The sequence below is a fragment of the Cryptotermes secundus genome, unplaced genomic scaffold (genome assembly GCF_002891405.2).
Source record: "Cryptotermes secundus unplaced genomic scaffold, Csec_1.0 scaffold94, whole genome shotgun sequence".
Taxonomy (NCBI): domain Eukaryota; kingdom Metazoa; phylum Arthropoda; class Insecta; order Blattodea; family Kalotermitidae; genus Cryptotermes; species Cryptotermes secundus.
Window position 1 is genome coordinate 637099 of NW_019737391.1, and position 19193 is coordinate 656291.

Genomic DNA, 19193 nt, shown 5'->3' on the forward strand with positions numbered 1-19193 from the left:
ATGCGACATACTGACCAACAAATTTCCTGCTGCGTTGCTGTGGACACCCCCGATATATCTCCAGCAGTTCTGCACAAGGAGAGCGAGTTACTGCCTCATTCAATGCGCACTGTGCCCAGCACAGCATATAGCATGGATGGGCTGTCAGCTCATTTTTATGAATGAAACATGTTTCATACCAACCGGCAGCCTTAACAACTCCATGTCAAGGAGACGCTAGTGGAATTTCTTCTCCGTATGTCTCCCCGCCCAAGAGATTTCAAGTGCGTCCACTTTCGCGGCTCCTTTCGCCACCAAGACGCAAATATTTCTCGAATTATTTCACGCTTAGGATAGGTGAAAATTCATACAATGTGTTAGGCTGAAAACTTGAAGGGAAAGAGAACACGTGATAGATCCAAACATAGATAAGAGGGTAATAATATAATAATCTTCATTTCATACATGGTACGCTCGAAAAGGTGAAAATGCACCAAGTGTCCTAGAAAACCTGAAGTGTAAGGTACCACCACGGAGACCCAAGCATTTGTAATATGGTAATATTAAAACATACTTCGTAATGTTTGAGGGTGTCAGCTGGATTAGAATGGCTCAGTTATTGATTGTTAAGCTTCATTACAATGAACCTTTAGGGTCTATAAATTTCTTGACAATTTTCTCAAGCTCTAGACACGTTGTCTTATTCCAATGTGTTACGACATGGAGAAGATGACTAGTACATTTGGAACGTCTGTAGATGAATCTAGGTTTGTTCAGTTCCGTTTCAGCATCTTATTCACCTTTTCGCAAGTCCCGGATGCGTCAAGGAGAAAGTATGGGAAAATAAACCATTACATTTAAGACGCATTTGTGGTAAGATTACCCGATTGATCACTGAAATAAAATAGTTGGTTTATGCTGTAATATGTACAACGCTTACAAAAATATTGGCACCTGTCATGAAGAATTACACGGCGTTTCATATAAAAATGAACATCTCAAAGACAGAAATTAATGTATGATTAATAATCTTAAATCAATACAGATTAGTACTGTTGCTACGGCGGACTCGAGCGTTGGAACGTGCAGCGCGCGTAGGGAGACGGAAATGCAAACCAAATTTGAGTCGATAATATACATGGGAAGGGACCACCTTACGGACCTAAACAGGCGGAATTACTTACTTACTTATGGAGCTGAGCCCTTCTTGAGAAGCCCAATTCTCTAGCTACTCAAGAATTTCCCGGAATTTTATGGAACCCGAAGGTTCATTACCGTGTTCGCAAGAGCCCCCCACTGGTCCCTATCCTGAGCCAGATCAGTCCAATCCATACCATCCCATGCTCTCTCTCTAAGATCCATTTTAATATTATCCACCCACATGCGCCTTGGTCTTCCCAGTGGCCTCTTTCCTTCTGGCGTTCCAACCAATATCCTATATGCATTCCTCTTCTCCCCCATTCGTGCTACACGCCCTGCCCACTCATCCTCCATGACATAGGCGGAATTATAACAGTAAAATGAAAACAGTAGACAAGAGGGTGTGGAGTGGATTCGTCTGGCTCAGGATAGGAACAAGTAACGGTATGTTGTGAATACGGCAGTAACATTTCGAATTTCATAAAAGATGGAGATTTCTTATTAATTTCTCGCAATATTGCAGTCAACGCATTCGAAAATATGTACCCTCTTTTGGCATGCAAATCCCATTCTTCTTGGAAAATTGAGAAGGAACGTATTTACATGTGATTACTAGTGTAAGGAAATTTGCTGACTTCTAGCACGCTTCGGAAGAAGCAACGCGGATTGCGTGGTTAATTCATTTTTTAACTACGAGTATTAACGGAATATGAAGTGCAGTGATGAACAGGTAATAACAGAAGTAGCAATGTAAGGGGGTGGTGGCGGTAGTAGTAGCAGTAGTAGTAGTAGTAGTAGTAGTAGTAGTAGTATAGTAGTAGTAGTAGTAGTAGTGTAATAGTAGTAAAACCAGTACTAGTAAGCAGTGGCAGAAGTGCCGCGCCAGAGCTCAAGCGGTTAGTCGCTGGCTTCCCACCGTGGCGGCCCGGGTTCCATCGCAGGTCTGGTCAAGTGGGATTTGTGGTGGACAAAGTGGTGCTGGGGCAGGTTTTCTCCGAGTACTTCGGTTTCCCCTGCCAATCTTCATTCCACCTATTGCTCCACAATCACCCTCATCTATCATCTGGGGCTGGTACAATAGGCCAGAAGCGGCCGCAGTACAAGGGACTTAGTCCCACCCCACTAGCAATAAAAAAAGCAGTGGCAGTAGTAGTAAGCGGTAATAGTAATCAATAGTAGTAATGTAGCAGTATCAGTAGTAGTAATAGTAGTCGTTTAGTAGTAGCAGCTGTTGTACCGTAGTAGTGGTAGTAGTAGCAGCATCAGTAGTATTGTAGTGGTCGGCAATAGAAATAGTGTCAGTATGAGTAGTAGCAGTAGCAGCAGCACTAGTAAAGGAGATAATGATGGAGATAACATAACTGTCAGTCCAATTCCTGATGCAGTGTTATACTATTAACTATTTTCAATCCTTCCTAATTGAAATCCGTGAACAGTTGTTATCATTCTAACATCTGTACAGCGTGTTCACCACTCTAAACTGTACAAGAGAACAATGTAAGAACTCCAGACTATAAAATCAAAGTCTCAGTTGCCGCCCAGCTATCTACCAGCACTTCAACAGACAGTTCTCTGGAGAAGCATCTTATTTATCTGGTGTTGTAGCCTGCTGACATTTAAACCTCACACGGAACTTATTACACAACTTACAACAGCCCACACATGGTTTCCTAGCGGATCTCAATTGTCTCCACACCGTTACTGTGCAGTAAATACTGTTCCAAAAGCAAGGACTCACGGTTACTATGTTTCGCTTCGAAATGGGAGAGTTCAATGCATCGGATCCCGAGTGTAGTTCACGCGTATATTCGTATGCAAATTAAACTTCCCACATAACTTTACAGACCATTTGGTTTGAAAGAAAAAAATATACATATCCTCTTCGAAACACTGGATGCATGGTTCAATTAACGATGTTACATAACTACAAATTATGATTTTCACAGATGATCTGTGATCTTAAAAGCATGAAGCCAATTGTGACTGGGCATATAAGAAAAGTGGGGTAAGGAAAATGCAAGTAGAATGTTTACAGTAGGAGCGTCTTGGGAAATGGTCACTTAAAAGAACATGAAGGAGGCAGATGAAAAACGCATGATGGATTTTCGAATAAAAGGTCGTGAGAATCGAAGATGGATGAAACTGCCTCAGGATAGTCTTGAGTGGCAACTTTCGAATCCTGCTGCCATGACGTTAGTTACACGTAGATAGGCTTCAGTTCACGGAAGAACGGTGCGTACTTTGAGGAGGGTTCTGCTCAAGGCGGTTTGGTGACAAGTTGTGTTGAATCTTTGTTTCCTGCTCCCATAGCGTTAGTTAAGATCATGTTCTTAACATGGGTTTTTAAATCGTTCTTCTAGAAATGTTGGATTTTATCATAGACAAGAAATTCTGGGAAGAACTAAGAACTGCTTTTGATATGACACAGACCGCATAGGAAACGACGACGCCAACAATTATTCTCAGTTGACTGCTAAATTGCTGCGGGTTCTCGCCAGCACAGTGATTCTTGGTTCAGAGTCCCACGGAACCCATGACCGCATTTTACTGCCCAACGGCTCTGGGAGTCTGCAGGCTCTTGACTCCAAGGAAAAAAAAAAGCTCTTTGTTGCTGCGGGAACATCTTTATGACGATAGAAGGAAACATGTTTATCGAGCCGTTTCCTAGCACCGAATAGAGGAATACACTTAACCGAGCCGTTGGACTTACGAAGTACGCCGTTGAGATGAGTTCAGTTACCATGATATGCATACCAAGTTTCATTAAGATTGGTTTAGGCATTCAGAAGTTGATGAGGGGATACATACCTGTACACACAGACAGGATAGAAATCGCATAAGCCGGGATATGCTCACTTTCCTAACGGCGGTTAAGGTAAATCACAAGAATCCTGTCATGATAGCCTGTAATGGTCCGAGGTTCGAATTCGGGATCTCCCATTTATGAAATAAGTACGTTGATCATTCGACTGCGACGTCCAATCAGACAATTAGCCAATGAGAACGTAACGCACGTGTATATTCTTAAGCAGTGGTTCTGAACCTTTGTCAGACCGCGGCCTGGTAAATTATTTTTTCTATAAGACGAGGACCCGGTACCGGGCCGCGGCCCGGCGTTTGAGAAACACTGGTTACGGGCTGGATGACCGAGGGGTTGGAGTTTGAGTCCCGGTAGATTTAAGAATGTTCCCTTCTCCGTGTCGTCCAGACCGGCTCTGGGGTCCACCAAACCTCCTATCCAATGGATACCGGGGGTTCTTTCCCCATGAGTAAAGCGGCCGGGGTGTGAATCTGACCACTCACCTCCAGCTATTGCCGAGATTAAGAAAATATGTATCTCTACATCCACTCCCCCCTATGCTTTCATGACGTAGTACCTAATTACTTTAGCACAGGGACAACGTATTTCTGTTCTGATTTCGGAATCTGTTAGTATATAGAATCACACCGATAAGCATTGTATTTGACATGCGTTGAACTGTAGCCATTCAGAATGTCATATGGATGTTTCGGGACACAAGAGGCGCCTTCCACACCTGTGATAAATCTGTGCTGCTTGTCCCTCGACATATGACACACGTGTTATTAGCGTAATGGATACTGAAGCCAACATTCCGTGTAGGGTTAACATCCTGTCCACACATCACACACACTTACTGTGTTGTCCCACTGCATGAAGTGTGGCGCAAGCTATCAGCAGGCTGCAGGACAATTGAACAACTGCTGCTACGTATAGTACAGACCATAAAAATGTTAAGTTTACATGAAATTCAAGTAATCGTTTCTTCAAAGTGTTCCGTTGAGCCTTTCTTCTGTAAATAATCTGTAAGCTAGGTTTTTGGTCTCCTTTATAAATTTCTTTATCCCACACCAAGAATGCAGGCAGTAACAAATATTGTCACATAGCCCATCATGTTGTTACCATAGAAGGTAAAGCTATCCCTCTGACAGACCGTGGAGGTCCATAGGGTTGTGAGACAGTCGGTTGTCAGATGGAGGTGAGGTTGTTACCCTTACGCGCCGGCCGCTCTTTACCCTCAGAGAGATTCCTGGTACTCATTTCTGTTAGAAGCTGAGTCGACTTCAGGGGCATAGTGAGCCTGGAAGGTTTAGATCAATTGAAAATTTTAAAATTCCAATAAACTCATCGGGAATCGAACCCACGACATTCCGGCTCCTAGCATAGTGCCTCAAAGAATTACGCAACCCAATAGTAAGGATTATTAAAAGTAGACATATAGTAAGTATTCATGATTCTAAATTTCCACATGGTCGTCTTCCAATCTCATTCGACATTCTTCAGTGTCTTTTCAGTTTAAAAAGCTTCACTAAACAACTTAATATTTAAATCTGAGCTGTCGTCTCAAAGTGGTGGCATTTCCTGATATAGACATGCCACAAGGGTTTGAGCAAGAACCTCTAACAGAAGATGTTGGCATATTCTTAGAAATGTGCAACGTTCTGTTGGAGAACTCCGTTACAGTACTTTTGTAAAGCATCCTGTCCGTGATAAATATGATCATTGGTGCTGGATTCCACTGTACTTAGTTTGTTCACGTTAGCCGTTGAAATTCCGTCGTCCTGCCGGCGGTCTGGGGTGTTTGAGTTGGTAGTTAGCATCACTCCTGACTGATGCTTTGTTTCTCTTTACAGAGATCCTTCACGCTCATCCTCCAGGCTGTGGACCATGACAACTACTCCATACCGGGTAAGTTAATTCCTCCTCATGCGTTAACCTCAACGAGGAGACGCTATTCACTTCTTTAAGCCTTCATTACCACATACAATAAGACAGTGTTTGACCGTCATGAATCGTGTGATTCTCATGATCTAACAGTTACGAGTTTTTATTGGAAACTTCCGTTGTTTCTTCTGCAAAATAATTGGTCATAGTGAACTTTCATTGTGGACGGCAATTCTGCTAATTAGTCAGAATGTATTGTAACATTTCATGTCCTTATTATCAATTTGCCGACCACAGTAGCCGCGCGGTGTAAAGCATGAACCGTCTTCCCGCACTCAAACACTGGAGACGTATGGAGGACCACGATGTACCTCTGTGAGGATGTGTCGCCCGACAGAGACTACAATCGGCTACCTCCCGAAACCAGTCAGAAGCGCTGCCTCTCGAGCCAACTTACTCAGCATGTGCATCATCATCATCATCATCATCATCATCATCTTCTTCTTCTTCTTCTTCTTCGTCGTCGTCTTACGCCTTGTTACCAGAGTGACGTAAAGACAATGGGTTTTTCCGAACAGGAATCGTTAGAATATTTCTGTATATTTTGTTATTAATTTAGCTGCCGGTGCTTAACAATAACAGAGTGTAAGGTAGTGAAGATAACTTGAATTAAAACAATTGTCATAGTTAATCGGGCACCGAACGGGTACAAATTATGTGCTCATACTTGTTAATATTCAGCGGCACATTTTAACAATGTATTCCAAGTTGTTCAGTAGACAGTAAAAGAGGCCAATTTTTGCACAGTTGGGAATGGGGGAGGGAAGCCTTTTTAGTTCAAAAGCCCGTCAATTTACCTGTTAAAATAATCTTCAAAATAATATCTAGTTATGGTCGTCTCTAGTTTCTTGGTAAATCTCTAAAACTTGTCCGAAACTTCATCATTATAGAAGCGGTACTTGTCGGATGCTTTGCTGTGTGTCTACAGAAAATGGTACCCTATTCCGGAAGGTGACGGGCGTCATTTTCTGTGATGACTCTGTGCAATATGACAACGGCTTGTTATTCTTCAGAGCTGTTATTGACTGCTGGATGCATTCACTGGTTCACAGCGTTTTAGTTGATTCATGTAAAATAATTTGAGATGTTCCATTGTTCTGTTTCCAAGCGCTACACCGCTGTCCGCTGGGTACGGTCTGTCCCTCGCTAAGGAAGTCTGTTCCTCATCGCAGTTCACGTTTTTTAGATTATGCCACTGCACTGAAGCCTTCACGCATTCAGTCGTATTCAGAAAGTGTAGCTTTTCCTCGTTCCAAAGAACATTCACTTGTATTTTCAACTTCACCTTCACATTATTGCCTCTACAATCCATTCTTATTCAGCTGTTCAAAGAATTTTCTACTGCTTCGCAGAACCCAAAGGTTCGTTACCGTTACCACGAAAATCCGCAATTCGAACTCATCCTTTGCCATTTCAGTCCCTTTCACATCATGCAATCCATACCTGAAGTTCTACAGCCCTTAGTACTGCTGTCCAGTCATGATGGCTGCCTCTGTGGTCTAGTGGCCAGAGGTCCCGGGTTCGATTCCCGGCGCTACCAGATTTTCTGAGAAGTAGTGGGCCTGGAACGGGGTGATGATAATTGAGGAGGTACTTGAATGGAAATGTAGCGGCTCCGGTCTAGGAAACCGTGATTAACGACCGTGGGGATCCGTTGCGCTGACGACGCGACACTCTAACCGCAGAAGTTGGCACTAATTTCGCCGACAAGCGGCGGGCGCTCTGTCGGTATAGTTGGCTTGCGGACTAAAAGCCACGGGAGTCCAGTCATGGTCTTGTCATTCCTTCCACCTGTCCTCTTCGTATATGACACATCTTCTGAAATTGTGTAAAATTTTTCTGTTGCCTTATAGTTGCACAGTCTTTAATTTCTGAGTATATAAACAGGCCTGTAACAGGATGTGGAAGCCCATAGGTTTGTGAGACGTTGAGGGTCTCACATTTTCTAGATAGTCGACTCACAGATGGAGGTGAGGCTCGCAACCATACGCGCCAGCAGCTCTTTAACCCCAGGAAGATTCCTCGTATTCATGTCTGTTAGAGGCTGAGTCGACCCGAGGGCCATAGTGCGGCTGGATGGACTAGGTCAATTGAAAAAATCCAGTGACCTCATCTGGAAGTAACCCCCTTAATGTTACAAGTCAGAATTAGTTTTCGGCTAGTGGGGATAACCACGGAAAATTCAGCGATAACCGAAAGAAAACTAAGCAAAGCGTGAAATTTAAATTATAAGGCCAAAATGGTAAATACTTTCCGCAAGTTATGGGTGCTCTAATCTGTAATCGAGTCCAGTCTATTCGAATCAAGTCTAAATCATCAGAATATTGCGAAGGCAGACGTTTAGCACACTCGGCACAACACGACACGACCCGACCCGCCTGAACTCGTCCAGTGTGAGGTAGGCCGCACACCGGCATGCGTCAAGACATGTAACAGTCAAGACACGATGTCTGCGACATGACGCAAAGAAAGAGCACAGTTGAAACGAATGAGATTATGAAAGCCGCCGCACACTGGTCTGAATCATGATGCTGGCGTCACTTCCATGCTGACGAATCACAGACGAAGCAAGAGTGCGTCTTTTGTCTCGTGTCTTGATGCTTGTCTTGTTGGTGTGCGGCAGCCCTTAGACTCGTCTAGATGCGACTCAGCCGGACTCATTCGGTATGCGTGCCCGCAAGCCCTAACAAGGTTACCAAAATTGCTTAATAGTCCTGGTGTACAAGTGCCGATGAGAATAGTGATATCAGAGGGGATGTAATTTTGGGGGGCGGGGGTAATTTAGTATCCGTTAACAGAACGAAAGAATGGTGGACCGTGCCCACTGACACCTGTTTATTGAGATGACAGTTTTGGAAAATAATTTTCATGTACATGAAATATTTCTCTACTAATACAAATCGATTTTACGTACGGGTTAGTACTCGTAGTACAAGTTTCCATTCTCTCAAACTGCAAAAAAAATTATTTTTTCCTACTATTAGCGAGAAGAGCCGGGATAGCGCAGTCGGTACAGCGACTGGCTACGGGCTGGACGACAGAGACGTCGGAGTTCGAGTCCCGGTGGGCTCAAGACTTTTATCTTCTCCACGTCGTCTAGGACGAATCTGGGGCCCACCCGACCTCCTATCCAATGGGTATCGAGGGTGTCTCACAACACACAGACAAGCAACATCAACTACCGACAGACAACACACGTCAACAACATCCCGAAGCAAAAAGATTGGGCCAAGCGGGAAAGAATTCTAGGGATTTTAAGAATTCTTACTTCAAATAACGAAACATAATTTTACAGAATTAACGACGAATCAAATAAGGAAGCTACTGTGGTGTGTGAAAAACTTTTAGTGAACCGACACTCTGGGTAATTTTAACTATTTGTAATTATTTTAATTAACTGGAACGTGGCTATCTTGGACAAAGTGAAGTTTTGTGTGTTGGTGATTTCTTTTTCTACTATAAATGCCTCTGATGATGGCTCCGTGGTGAGCCGAAACATGTAAGGCAGGTGGTGACGAGGTGGAAAACTTAAAAAAGTGTCACACACTACTAACAATCAAAGACCTTAAAGTTATAATACATTGTTTATTTCCCAATACCAAAGTGCATAATGGCCGGTCACGGTAGCCGAGCGGTCTAAGGCATGTACTGACTTCGCTCGCTTGGAAACCGGGAACGTGGGTTCGAATCCCACTCAGGGCATGGATGTTTATTTTGTGTGTGTGCGTTTTTCTGTGTTTGTGTACAGGTAGAGGCCTTGCGACGAGCTGATCATCCGCCCAAGGGATCCTACCGAATGTGTAAGATCTAGAAAAACCCAAGTGAACGGAGAAGTTCATGGAGGTAGACCTAGGCCCACTGGGGCTGTAGTGCCAAGGAAAACAAAAAAGTGCATAATGAAGAACTTCGCAGTTTTCACTATGCATCAACTAATATGAGAGATACATACATACACGTAGTTGGAGTCGGAAGCCCTCGGGAACAGATCACTTGGAGCAGAGGAGCAGGGTGTAAGAGAGAGGGGCTGTATTGATAGGGACCCTTATCCTTTCTTTCCGACAAGATAATTCGCTTACAGGTACCGTCTGTTGGGAATTTCTTGACTGCCTGAGGGACTGTTAGCTTCTTAAGGTCTCTGTTCTGTGAAGCTGGAGTCACGTGATTTGAGGAGCCTTGGCGCCGCCTGCATGTCTCGTAGCAAGTCCCAGCGAGGGCGGAAGAATGCAGCGCTGCTGCCCGATATTCTTTTTAAGTCCAAACATTGAAGCATGCAGTTTTCAGTATATATTGTCTAAACGGGGAGGGGTACAAGCGATTCGGTCACGAAATAGGGAATGCACGTCGGATGTTCGAGATTGTTCAGATCGAAATAAGTCCTTGCTGTGTCAGACCCTCAAGACAAGGGCTTGGAAGGGATGGAAACAGGCCACGACCGCTGCCTTCTGTGTTCTTTCCAGTTCAACAATCAATATCATCTTATCGTTCGAATAATCTGTACAGCTGAAAATAAAAAAAGACAAAGTTGGCCCTGTGCTTAATTAATTAAGCACTACGCCATGAAGACGTGTGGTGTAGTAGAGATATACCTCCACCATTCTTGACATCAACACTAGATGCAGTTGAGTGGTCAGCTTCACACCCTGCCGCTTTACCTCCGGGGAAAGAGTCTCTGGAACCCATTGGATAGGAGGTTGGATGGACCACAGAGCTGGTCTGGACGCTGTGTCTCGTTAAATAAAGCAGTCAAATCTGTTGACAACACAAATGTGTTTAAAGTCGACTATATTGTAGAGAGGATTGATCTGGCTCAGGATAGGGACCAGTGGAGGGCTCTTGTGAACACGGTAATTAACCTTCGGGTTCCATAAAACGCTGGGAAATTCTTGAGTAGCTGCAGATTTGGCTTCTCCTCAAGAAGGGCTCAGCTCCATAAGTGAGTAAGTAAGTATATTGTAGAGTAAAAGCAGCCAAGAAAAATGTAATACTTTGACAGTGTTTTCAAATGAAACGTAAAACCGCCCAGCGAAGGACCACATAATCTCGACGAGACTGTAGATCAGGCGTGTCAAACATGCGGCCCCCATAGCCACAAAGTGCGGCCCCTCAACTCTTAGAGCTAATTGATATTAAAATCAATATTAAAATTTTAGTAGAAATATTTTTTGTAAAGACAATTTTCCAACAGACCATAAGACAAGAAGTCTCGCGCAGACATAAATTAGCAGGCTGCAGGAAATTCAATGTTTTGCTATTTCTAACATAATTTCTTCTGTAATCTCTCTTTTTACATATTGAAAAGCTGTTTGATACTTGTCAAAAATGGCATTCTCTTGCTTTTTACAACTGTAAGATATGTGACTTTAGGTAATTATATTGAAATTATGCCAAAATAATAAATATAATTAAATTTCCTTGTATCAAAATCTAATGTATATTTCCATTTTGAAGTGCGGCCCTGGACTATTATTTATATGGCTGAGGTGGCCCTCTGTACAAGTTGAGTTTGACATGCCTGCTGTAGCTGGTTGCTTGTTGTGCTCTATGGTATGTCTGGTTACATAAATGGCGACGGAATGAATTCCTGTATCACCCGAACAGTATGAACAAAGAAACGGAGATTCTGCTACATGGAGTTAATTAGCCAATTATTATCTAAGTGCAGTCCTTTCGTAACCTTGCCTTATAAGTTGTCTTCTTACCACGTACTGTAGTTTGTAATTGTCTGTGAACATAACCTATTTATATTTACGTACACTCTTCTGCTTCTCAAATGTCTTCTTTTTTCCTTTCGCATTACAGCCCCAATTTGGGCCTTAGCCTACCTCCGTGAAACTCTCCGTTTCGCTTCGCCTTACTAGACCCCTTAGATATTCCATATGACTCCTTGAGCATGTGATCAGCTCGTCGCAAGGCCTCTACCTGTACACAAACAGAGAAAAACGAGCGCGCGAGAACATACACAAACACCAAACATCCATGCGCTGAACGGGATTCGAACCCACGATCCCGGCTTCCGAGCGAGCGAAGACAGTACATGCCTTAGACCGCTCGGCTACCGTGACCGGCAGTGTATAAGAATAATATATAAGAATTCAGTTCGTACCTCACAGGAAACATTCGAACCCACGATCCCGGCTTCCGAGCGAGCGAAGACAGTTCATGCTACCGTGACCGGCAATGCCTGTCTTAGGTACATTAATTATATACGTATAGTAGTTACTGAAGTGTTTATACATTTTATATTTCTGTATGTCCCCGTGATGTGAGACTACGTGGCCCTGCAAGAAAATTAAGCGACTGAGAGCATCATATAAGGCCACGTTTCCGGATTGGGAATAATTTCATTTAGTAAACATTCGTCAGGAGGTTGTGTCCACGTGTCGCGATTGGACCAGGCAGTCTAATTCCCAGCAACTGCAGGACACATTATCAAAATAAACCAGTTCACATCAGCTACTGTACGGATCCAGATAAGTGGCATTGCTTCTGTGCGTCTTGAAGGTATCTAATTAGTGGCCAGACTGACTGGTTCAGGTTAAACCGGTGTTATTTATCACTTGTTCTGATCACTTGATAATGAGATGCATGTGACACGGCTCGAGGCAGCTTTCTAATGGACTGAATGCCACTACGAAGACTACTAACACAGGGAACACAAATATTGTAACGGATTTGATCAACGCTTTGCCAAGCAACAGCTCGGTAAACACGTTCCAACACACAACAGTACATGAGGCTGTGTTTTCTGTCGTCTCCGTCATGCTCAGTGCTAGTCACGGACCAATAAACTCGCAGTCTGACACGCGACACGTGTTTTCTATGTGGTCTGCGCCATGCAACAATAGAGGGGTTGTGTTTTCTGTGCATGGTCCGTACCGAGATGATAAAGTGAATATGGGAATTGACTTCACTTGAACCCTGTGTGGAGGCGGGGTAGAATACATCCACCGTGACCCTGCGAGTCGTAGGAGGCGACGAAAAGGGAAGTTGCACATCTGAGACAGCAAAATAAGGTCACTAGTCTCAAGGGACGTGGACCTGAGAAAGACTGCGCTGGCAAAGGCCAGCAGCATATACAAACGACAGACCCGTCCACTCGTCAGAGAGGACGCCCCACAAAAGCAAGACCGTAAGTGTGAAACAGTAATATAAATATCTGGTCATGAGCCCCAGATAGGGCTCGACACCAAGACTTACTGACTGACTGACCGTCAGTCGCAATGTGACTTGAACTTGAACTTGAACTTCACTTGAGTTCCGAAGATCCAAGGGAACAGCAGTGTAGCCAGAAGAAGAATTAGAAGAATTAATGTGTGACGTTACATGTGCTGTATTAGTTCTATATTGGGAATGTGTAATTTAGTGAAACTTTTATAGTTCCTGTGTTATAAATCCGTTGACAGGAAACGGATAGTGAAGACTAGTGGAAACAGACTGAAAAGATAAGTGTAGAGTGTTTGTAAATTGTGTAAATCAGGAATAGTGTAATAATTATTTGTAGTTACGACTAGTGAATATCCAGTAAATAGACTCACCGCTCCAAACCCGCTGCTGCAGTCACTAATTCACGTGACAATATTTTTCCAGGAAAGTACTGTCAAAGCCTGAAGGGCATAGCTCACAGGTACTAAAACCGCTTTATAACGTTCTTAGTTATAAATGTAATTCAGCATGATAAGGACCAGTCACATTTTTGCCCTAACACAACGAAAGAACTCAATATTTGTTTTTCTGGCTTTGGTCCATATGACCTTTCATGCATCTGTCCATCTAACTGCTCTTACTTGATTGTTTAACGATTATACAGGTTCTACCATCGCCCCCCCCCGCCGGAAAGACACGTTTGTCGAAACTACAGTAGTTAGGCTTTAGCCTCAATGTCGAAATATATATAATGCACCGGTAGATATATGATCTTTTGCTTTTGGCACATTTGCCAATAAATATCAATTATTTGCCGTTATATTTATCGGCGTACATAACCGAGAAGAAGTGGTAGGTTCTACAAAACGAATTCTTTGAACAACGACAAGTAAATTTGATGGTTACTGAACAGTAAGAATATAGTAGGGAAATAGAAATAATATCTGTATGTCCTTTATCTTTGTTTTAACTTCTGGGGTTACTGTGCTGTAATGGATCGCTTAAATTTACGAAATTTGGCAAAAATCAGATTGAAATTTTTAAATGTTGTGACAGAGATTAAAAAAAATAATACTGTCATTTTCCTGGTAAGTAATTAATGGATTTAAAATTACATGAATCGATTTATTGGATAATCTCACCAGGCGGAGCTACAGATAATTATAACAAACTCAGATTAACTGTAAGACACAAAACAAGGTCTTCAACGTCTGCTTTCTTGAACGATGTCTGCCTCTCGAAAGCACGCTAGTTCACTTTTGGTTTCACTGCTGTAGAAGAAACATGACTACTGAGCCGCTGCCTAGCAATGGACGTCCGCTCTAACTCCGATATTCCGGTTTTAGGCTGCACGACACAATATTCTGAGGCACATAATTGCGTTTTCAGGATCTAAGAGCGTTCTATCAACAGCAGAGCTGGCGGAACATCTCATAATCTTGCAAATAAACGTTGTTCCTCTGCTTAAGCATCACGCAAATCTACATATGAGAAGAGAGTAGAGGTGACATTCATTCACGCGTTAGTAACCTCGGAATTAGACTCGGACGAGGGCCCGCTTTCCTCGCGGCGCGCATTCGCTAAGAGATCCAGTGGCTCATGACTCCGAAGGATAGGGACCAGTGGCACGTCCTTGTGAACACAGAAATGAATCATTGGGCCCCATAAAAGGGGGAAATAATCATGATGAGATGATTATAACTCCTCAAGGCGGAGTCTGGTTAGTCTATTTACTTAGCTAGTGGGTCCCTGGCACCACGGCATGGCGCGTCCTCAGGTTGCGGATGAAGGAGACGCCCTCCAGATTTGGAGGGAAGCTGCGACTATAGTGAATAAGCAATCGCGGGCAGCCGACAATTGATGGTCCACCAGCTTGGGGGTTGGGCGTGGGGCTAACAACTCCTCACCGTAAAAAAATAAGCCTGTTACGAAAATATTCACAAAGCCTCGGACCTGGACGGATCCTCTGGATAAACAACCTAAGCGAAAGAAAACGTACATGAGAAATGAGGAGGTTCATAACTTGTACTCTTCTCCAAGTATAATTAGAATGATGAAGTCAAGGAGGATGAGGTGGGCAGGACGTGTAACACGAATGGGGAGAGGAGAAATGCATATATTGGTGGGAAAGCCGGAAGGAAGGAGACCACTGGGAAGACCAAGGCGTAGGTGGGTGGACAATATTAAAATGGATCTCAGAGAGATAGGATGGGATCGTATGGATTGGACTGATCCGGCTCAGGATAGGGACCGCTGGAGGGCTCTTGTGAACACGGTAATGAACCTTCGGATTCCATAAAATGCTGGGAAGTTCTTGGGCAGCTTCACAATTGGCAGCTTCTCAAGAAGGGCTCAGCTCCATGAGTGAGTGAGTGGATCCCTGAGCCAATCTGGACGCTGTAAGGGTTCCTTTCCATGAAACGAACCCGAAGCCAGTTACTTCACAGATTGAGTTAAACCTGCTCATTGAATAATTTATGATGATAACTAGTACAAAGATAGTGGAGATTATGGTAATGTACGATAAACTGGTTGTAACAAGGATGAAGCTGTGATCTTACTATGTTTTTTTTTCTTTTCACAGCGACGAACCGCGTCATCGAAGAGGCGACTTACTCCGGTATTATCCTGCCAAGCGCGGACTGGCACACGTTGAATTATAACGGGAATACGGCACGAATCACGTATAGGGTGCGCGTCCAGTGTGACCTGCATTACTTCAACTCTACCTGCACCAAGTTCTGCCGGCCGCGGGACGATAAGTTTGGACACTACCGGTGCGATAAAGCAGGCGAGAAGGAGTGCATCTCAGGCTGGAGAGGCATCAACTGCGAGATTGGTAAGTCAAACACGATCAGACGCCAACGAAAATAATTACTTACAAATATGTTTGGGTTAACAATTTTCATGTCTCATTCATGTTCCTCTCTTGTGTAACAGTATTTCATAGATACATGGCAGAGGTTACGCAAGAGACATCCCAAATTCAGATAAGTGGTTCTTAGTGTACGCAGTAAATGTTTCATACACGTCTTTATGGGACGGATATTTGTGGTGGTGATACAAAGTACTGTTTAGCAGGTGTGACTGAAAGCTTTTACAATTGTGGGTCTACAGGCCAAAGGATTACTGCATGAATTTTCGGTATCAGATTTCGGGCATAATTTTTCGACTTCAGATCGGCAGAATATACACAAATGTATCGAAATCAGAAGACACGATTAATCACACAGAATTTAATATCTAAATGTTATAATCTGTTACGGAAGTTCTGTAACCTAGGGCTTTCTTTGTAATTCATATATTTCAGAAGAACTGTGTAGAAACTGTTTAAATCCTGTCTGTAGTATCTGTATCTCAGAATGAAGCTGTGATGGGCTAGTAACTTTATAAACTGTAGACACTGTAACCGTGATTCCATTCCCACTAAAATCATTACTTTTTTTCTTCTTTTCTCCACTACTTCCAGAATGACCCTGAGGTTTTTTAATGGATAAAAAGGGTAAAGCTATCCCTGTAACAGGCTGTGAGGGCCCATAGGGCTGTGAGACGTCGAGGCTCCCACAATCGGCTCACAGATGGCGGTGAGGTTGTCAGCCTTACGCGCCGGCCGCGCTTTACCCCCCAGGAAGATTTCTGGTACTCATTTTTGTTACAGACTGAGTCGACCCCAGGGCCATAGTGCGGCTGGAAGGATTAGGTAAATTGAAAAATCCACCTCATCGGAATTAGATCCCGTGATATTCCGGCTTGTAGCATAGTGCCTCAATCAACTACGCCAGTACGTGCCCCCTTTTTTAATGGGTACATACCCGAAAAGGTGTAAACGGCCGGAGCTTATACTTACCACTTCTGCTAGAAACAGTATCTAATTTAATGATTAAAACATTATCTCAACGTTCTATTTAAGCCTTCGTGATAGGCTCTACGCATGGATGTAGGATAATATACGGGCATGACTACCTTTAACTGAACCCAAGAAGCATTTACACAATAATCAGAACAGACGAAGCCGAATTTACAATGTGAGGTCCTCGACGCAACCAAAATTTGGAGGCCTCTTATCAGTAACAACAAACTTGGGATATGGCAGTTATTTTTCATTTCTTTCTTCTTCTTCTTCTTATAATAATAACTAAAGATAAAAAAAAATCTTCGTGATTTTTTAGATGTAAATGTCTCACTTAAATCTAATATTCTATTTCTATTTTTGGAGGGCCACGAGGCAACCTGTCCGGTCGCTCTCCTTAAATCCTGCCCTGAAAACAGACTTACTTGCTGTTAAATGTTCCTTCAGGTAAACCTATACAGTTTAATTTTTTTATTCTCCATATTGAAGTGTTTTAATTCGCTGTTTTTCAGGTTAAGAAGCAGTTATTTGCGAATAAGGAAGGGCCTGCTTATGCAGACAGAACTAGAACATATTGTGTATCAGAGTTCATGGACCTGTATTTTCTTAAACGAAAATTAAAATAGTTCCGTCTCTTATTTTCGTCGATCACAGTAGCCGCGCGGTCTAAGTCATGAATCGTCTTCGCCCACTCGAACGCTGGGATCGTGGGTTCGAATCCCACTCGAGGCATTGATATCAGTGTGTGTTAATTCTGTGTGCATGTAACGGTCTTGCGATGAGCTGATCCCCCGTCCAAGGAGTCTTACCGGCTGTGTATAGATTAAGAAACTGAAAACACGGCCAAGGTCCACAAGGGCTGTAGAGCCATAGATAGATAGCCTCTTATTTTCATTAATGGTTTTCAAAAATATTTTGACTAAGTTCCATATTTAGTTGCAGAGTAACAAAGCGATTCTAAATTCTTGTATTTTCAGTTGGTAACAAGCTCGGGGAAGGGATCCAGCTGGCGAATCATGGGTTTCACGTGACTGAATCATACGTTCCTTGAAGTTCCTGGTTCAGTAAATTTCATTAAGGCTACTTTCTGTTTCAGCTGTCTGCAAGACTGGCTGTCATCCGATACACGGCAAGTGCGAGCAACCGGGAGGCTGCGAGTAAGTACAACCAGTATTCTGTTTTCGAACTTTTCCAATAAAATTAGGCATTATAAAATGCATTTCTGACTCATAGCAGTACCATACAGCACATTAATTCCTTCACTGTGATGCTTCCTTACACAGACCTTTCACAAATTACGGGTTTCGATTGTAATTAGATGTAAAAAGTTAGTCCTGCGTTTTCATACAATTCGAAGCCATGTAAGTAAATATGTAGGAGGCCGTAGTGTTACATCCTGCATTGGGCCGCGCCATAGCTCAAGCGGTTAGTCGCTAGCTTCCCACCGCGGCGGCCTGGGTTCAATCCCGGGTCTGGTTAAGTGGAATTTGTGGTGGACAAAGTGGCGCTGGGGCGGGTTTTCTCCCAGTACTTCGGTTTCCCCTGCCAATCTTCATTCCACCAATTGCTCCACAATCACCCTCACCTATCATCTGGGGCTGGTACAATAGGCCAGAAGTGGCCGCAGTATAAGGGACTCAGTCCCGCCCCACTAGCATTATGGAGCAAGATCTTCCTTTTTAGTCGTTTAGTCAGGCAAGAAATGCCCCATTTACGAAATAAGAAAGGATTCGCGTGAGCCAACCCTTGGACCTGTACCGAAGCAGATACGTTCAGCACACCGTTAAGATCCGCTTTATATTATACAAAAATCTACGCCTAGATCTAAAGACTGATCTGTCTTTTCGAATAACATATCTTGCCAGACTGATCTCCTTGATGTGAGGATGTTAACAGACTCAACGTTTGGGGTCCAGAGATTCTACATCCTTAGCCTGTAACAAATTCGAGGTATTCAAGGTGGTGACCGTGAAGATTGCGGTACTCTGAGTTGTGACGCCGTATAATTTGGTAGACAAGTACTAACGTTTCGGAGGAACCTGCTGCTTTCATCTTCAGGGGAGAAGAGTAAGACGTGAGGGAAAGGCGACCTGTCAATCAATTGACCTACTTCCTTCCCCTCCAACCCTTATTTCTAACCCTTCTTTCAGCTGAGGATGCCCAGGTGCACGTGTGTTCGGCGTGGTTGCCCTCTCGCGGGACGCTGCAGTTCTAGCTGCTGAAAGCTTTTACCTGCCCTTTCGATACCCATCCCAAAACCTCTTATCTTAGCACTGCCTCTTCAGAAATCCATCTCGCCTTTTTTCCTCCTCATAATTTTTTCTCGCCTCTTTTCAT

The 19193-nt window shown here is 43.4% G+C and overlaps 1 protein-coding gene across 1 annotated transcript in view; it reads left to right on the forward strand.

Annotated features, from left to right (window-relative positions):
* Positions 1-19193, forward strand: part of LOC111870270 (protein jagged-1b) — a 330686-nt gene that overhangs the window by 227296 nt on the left and 84197 nt on the right. Inside the window, exons 3-5 of the mRNA XM_023862401.2 lie at positions 5773-5827; positions 15591-15845; positions 17953-18013. Of these exons, the coding sequence (XP_023718169.1) occupies positions 5773-5827; positions 15591-15845; positions 17953-18013 (371 nt within the window). The remainder of the gene's footprint in view (positions 1-5772; positions 5828-15590; positions 15846-17952; positions 18014-19193) is intronic.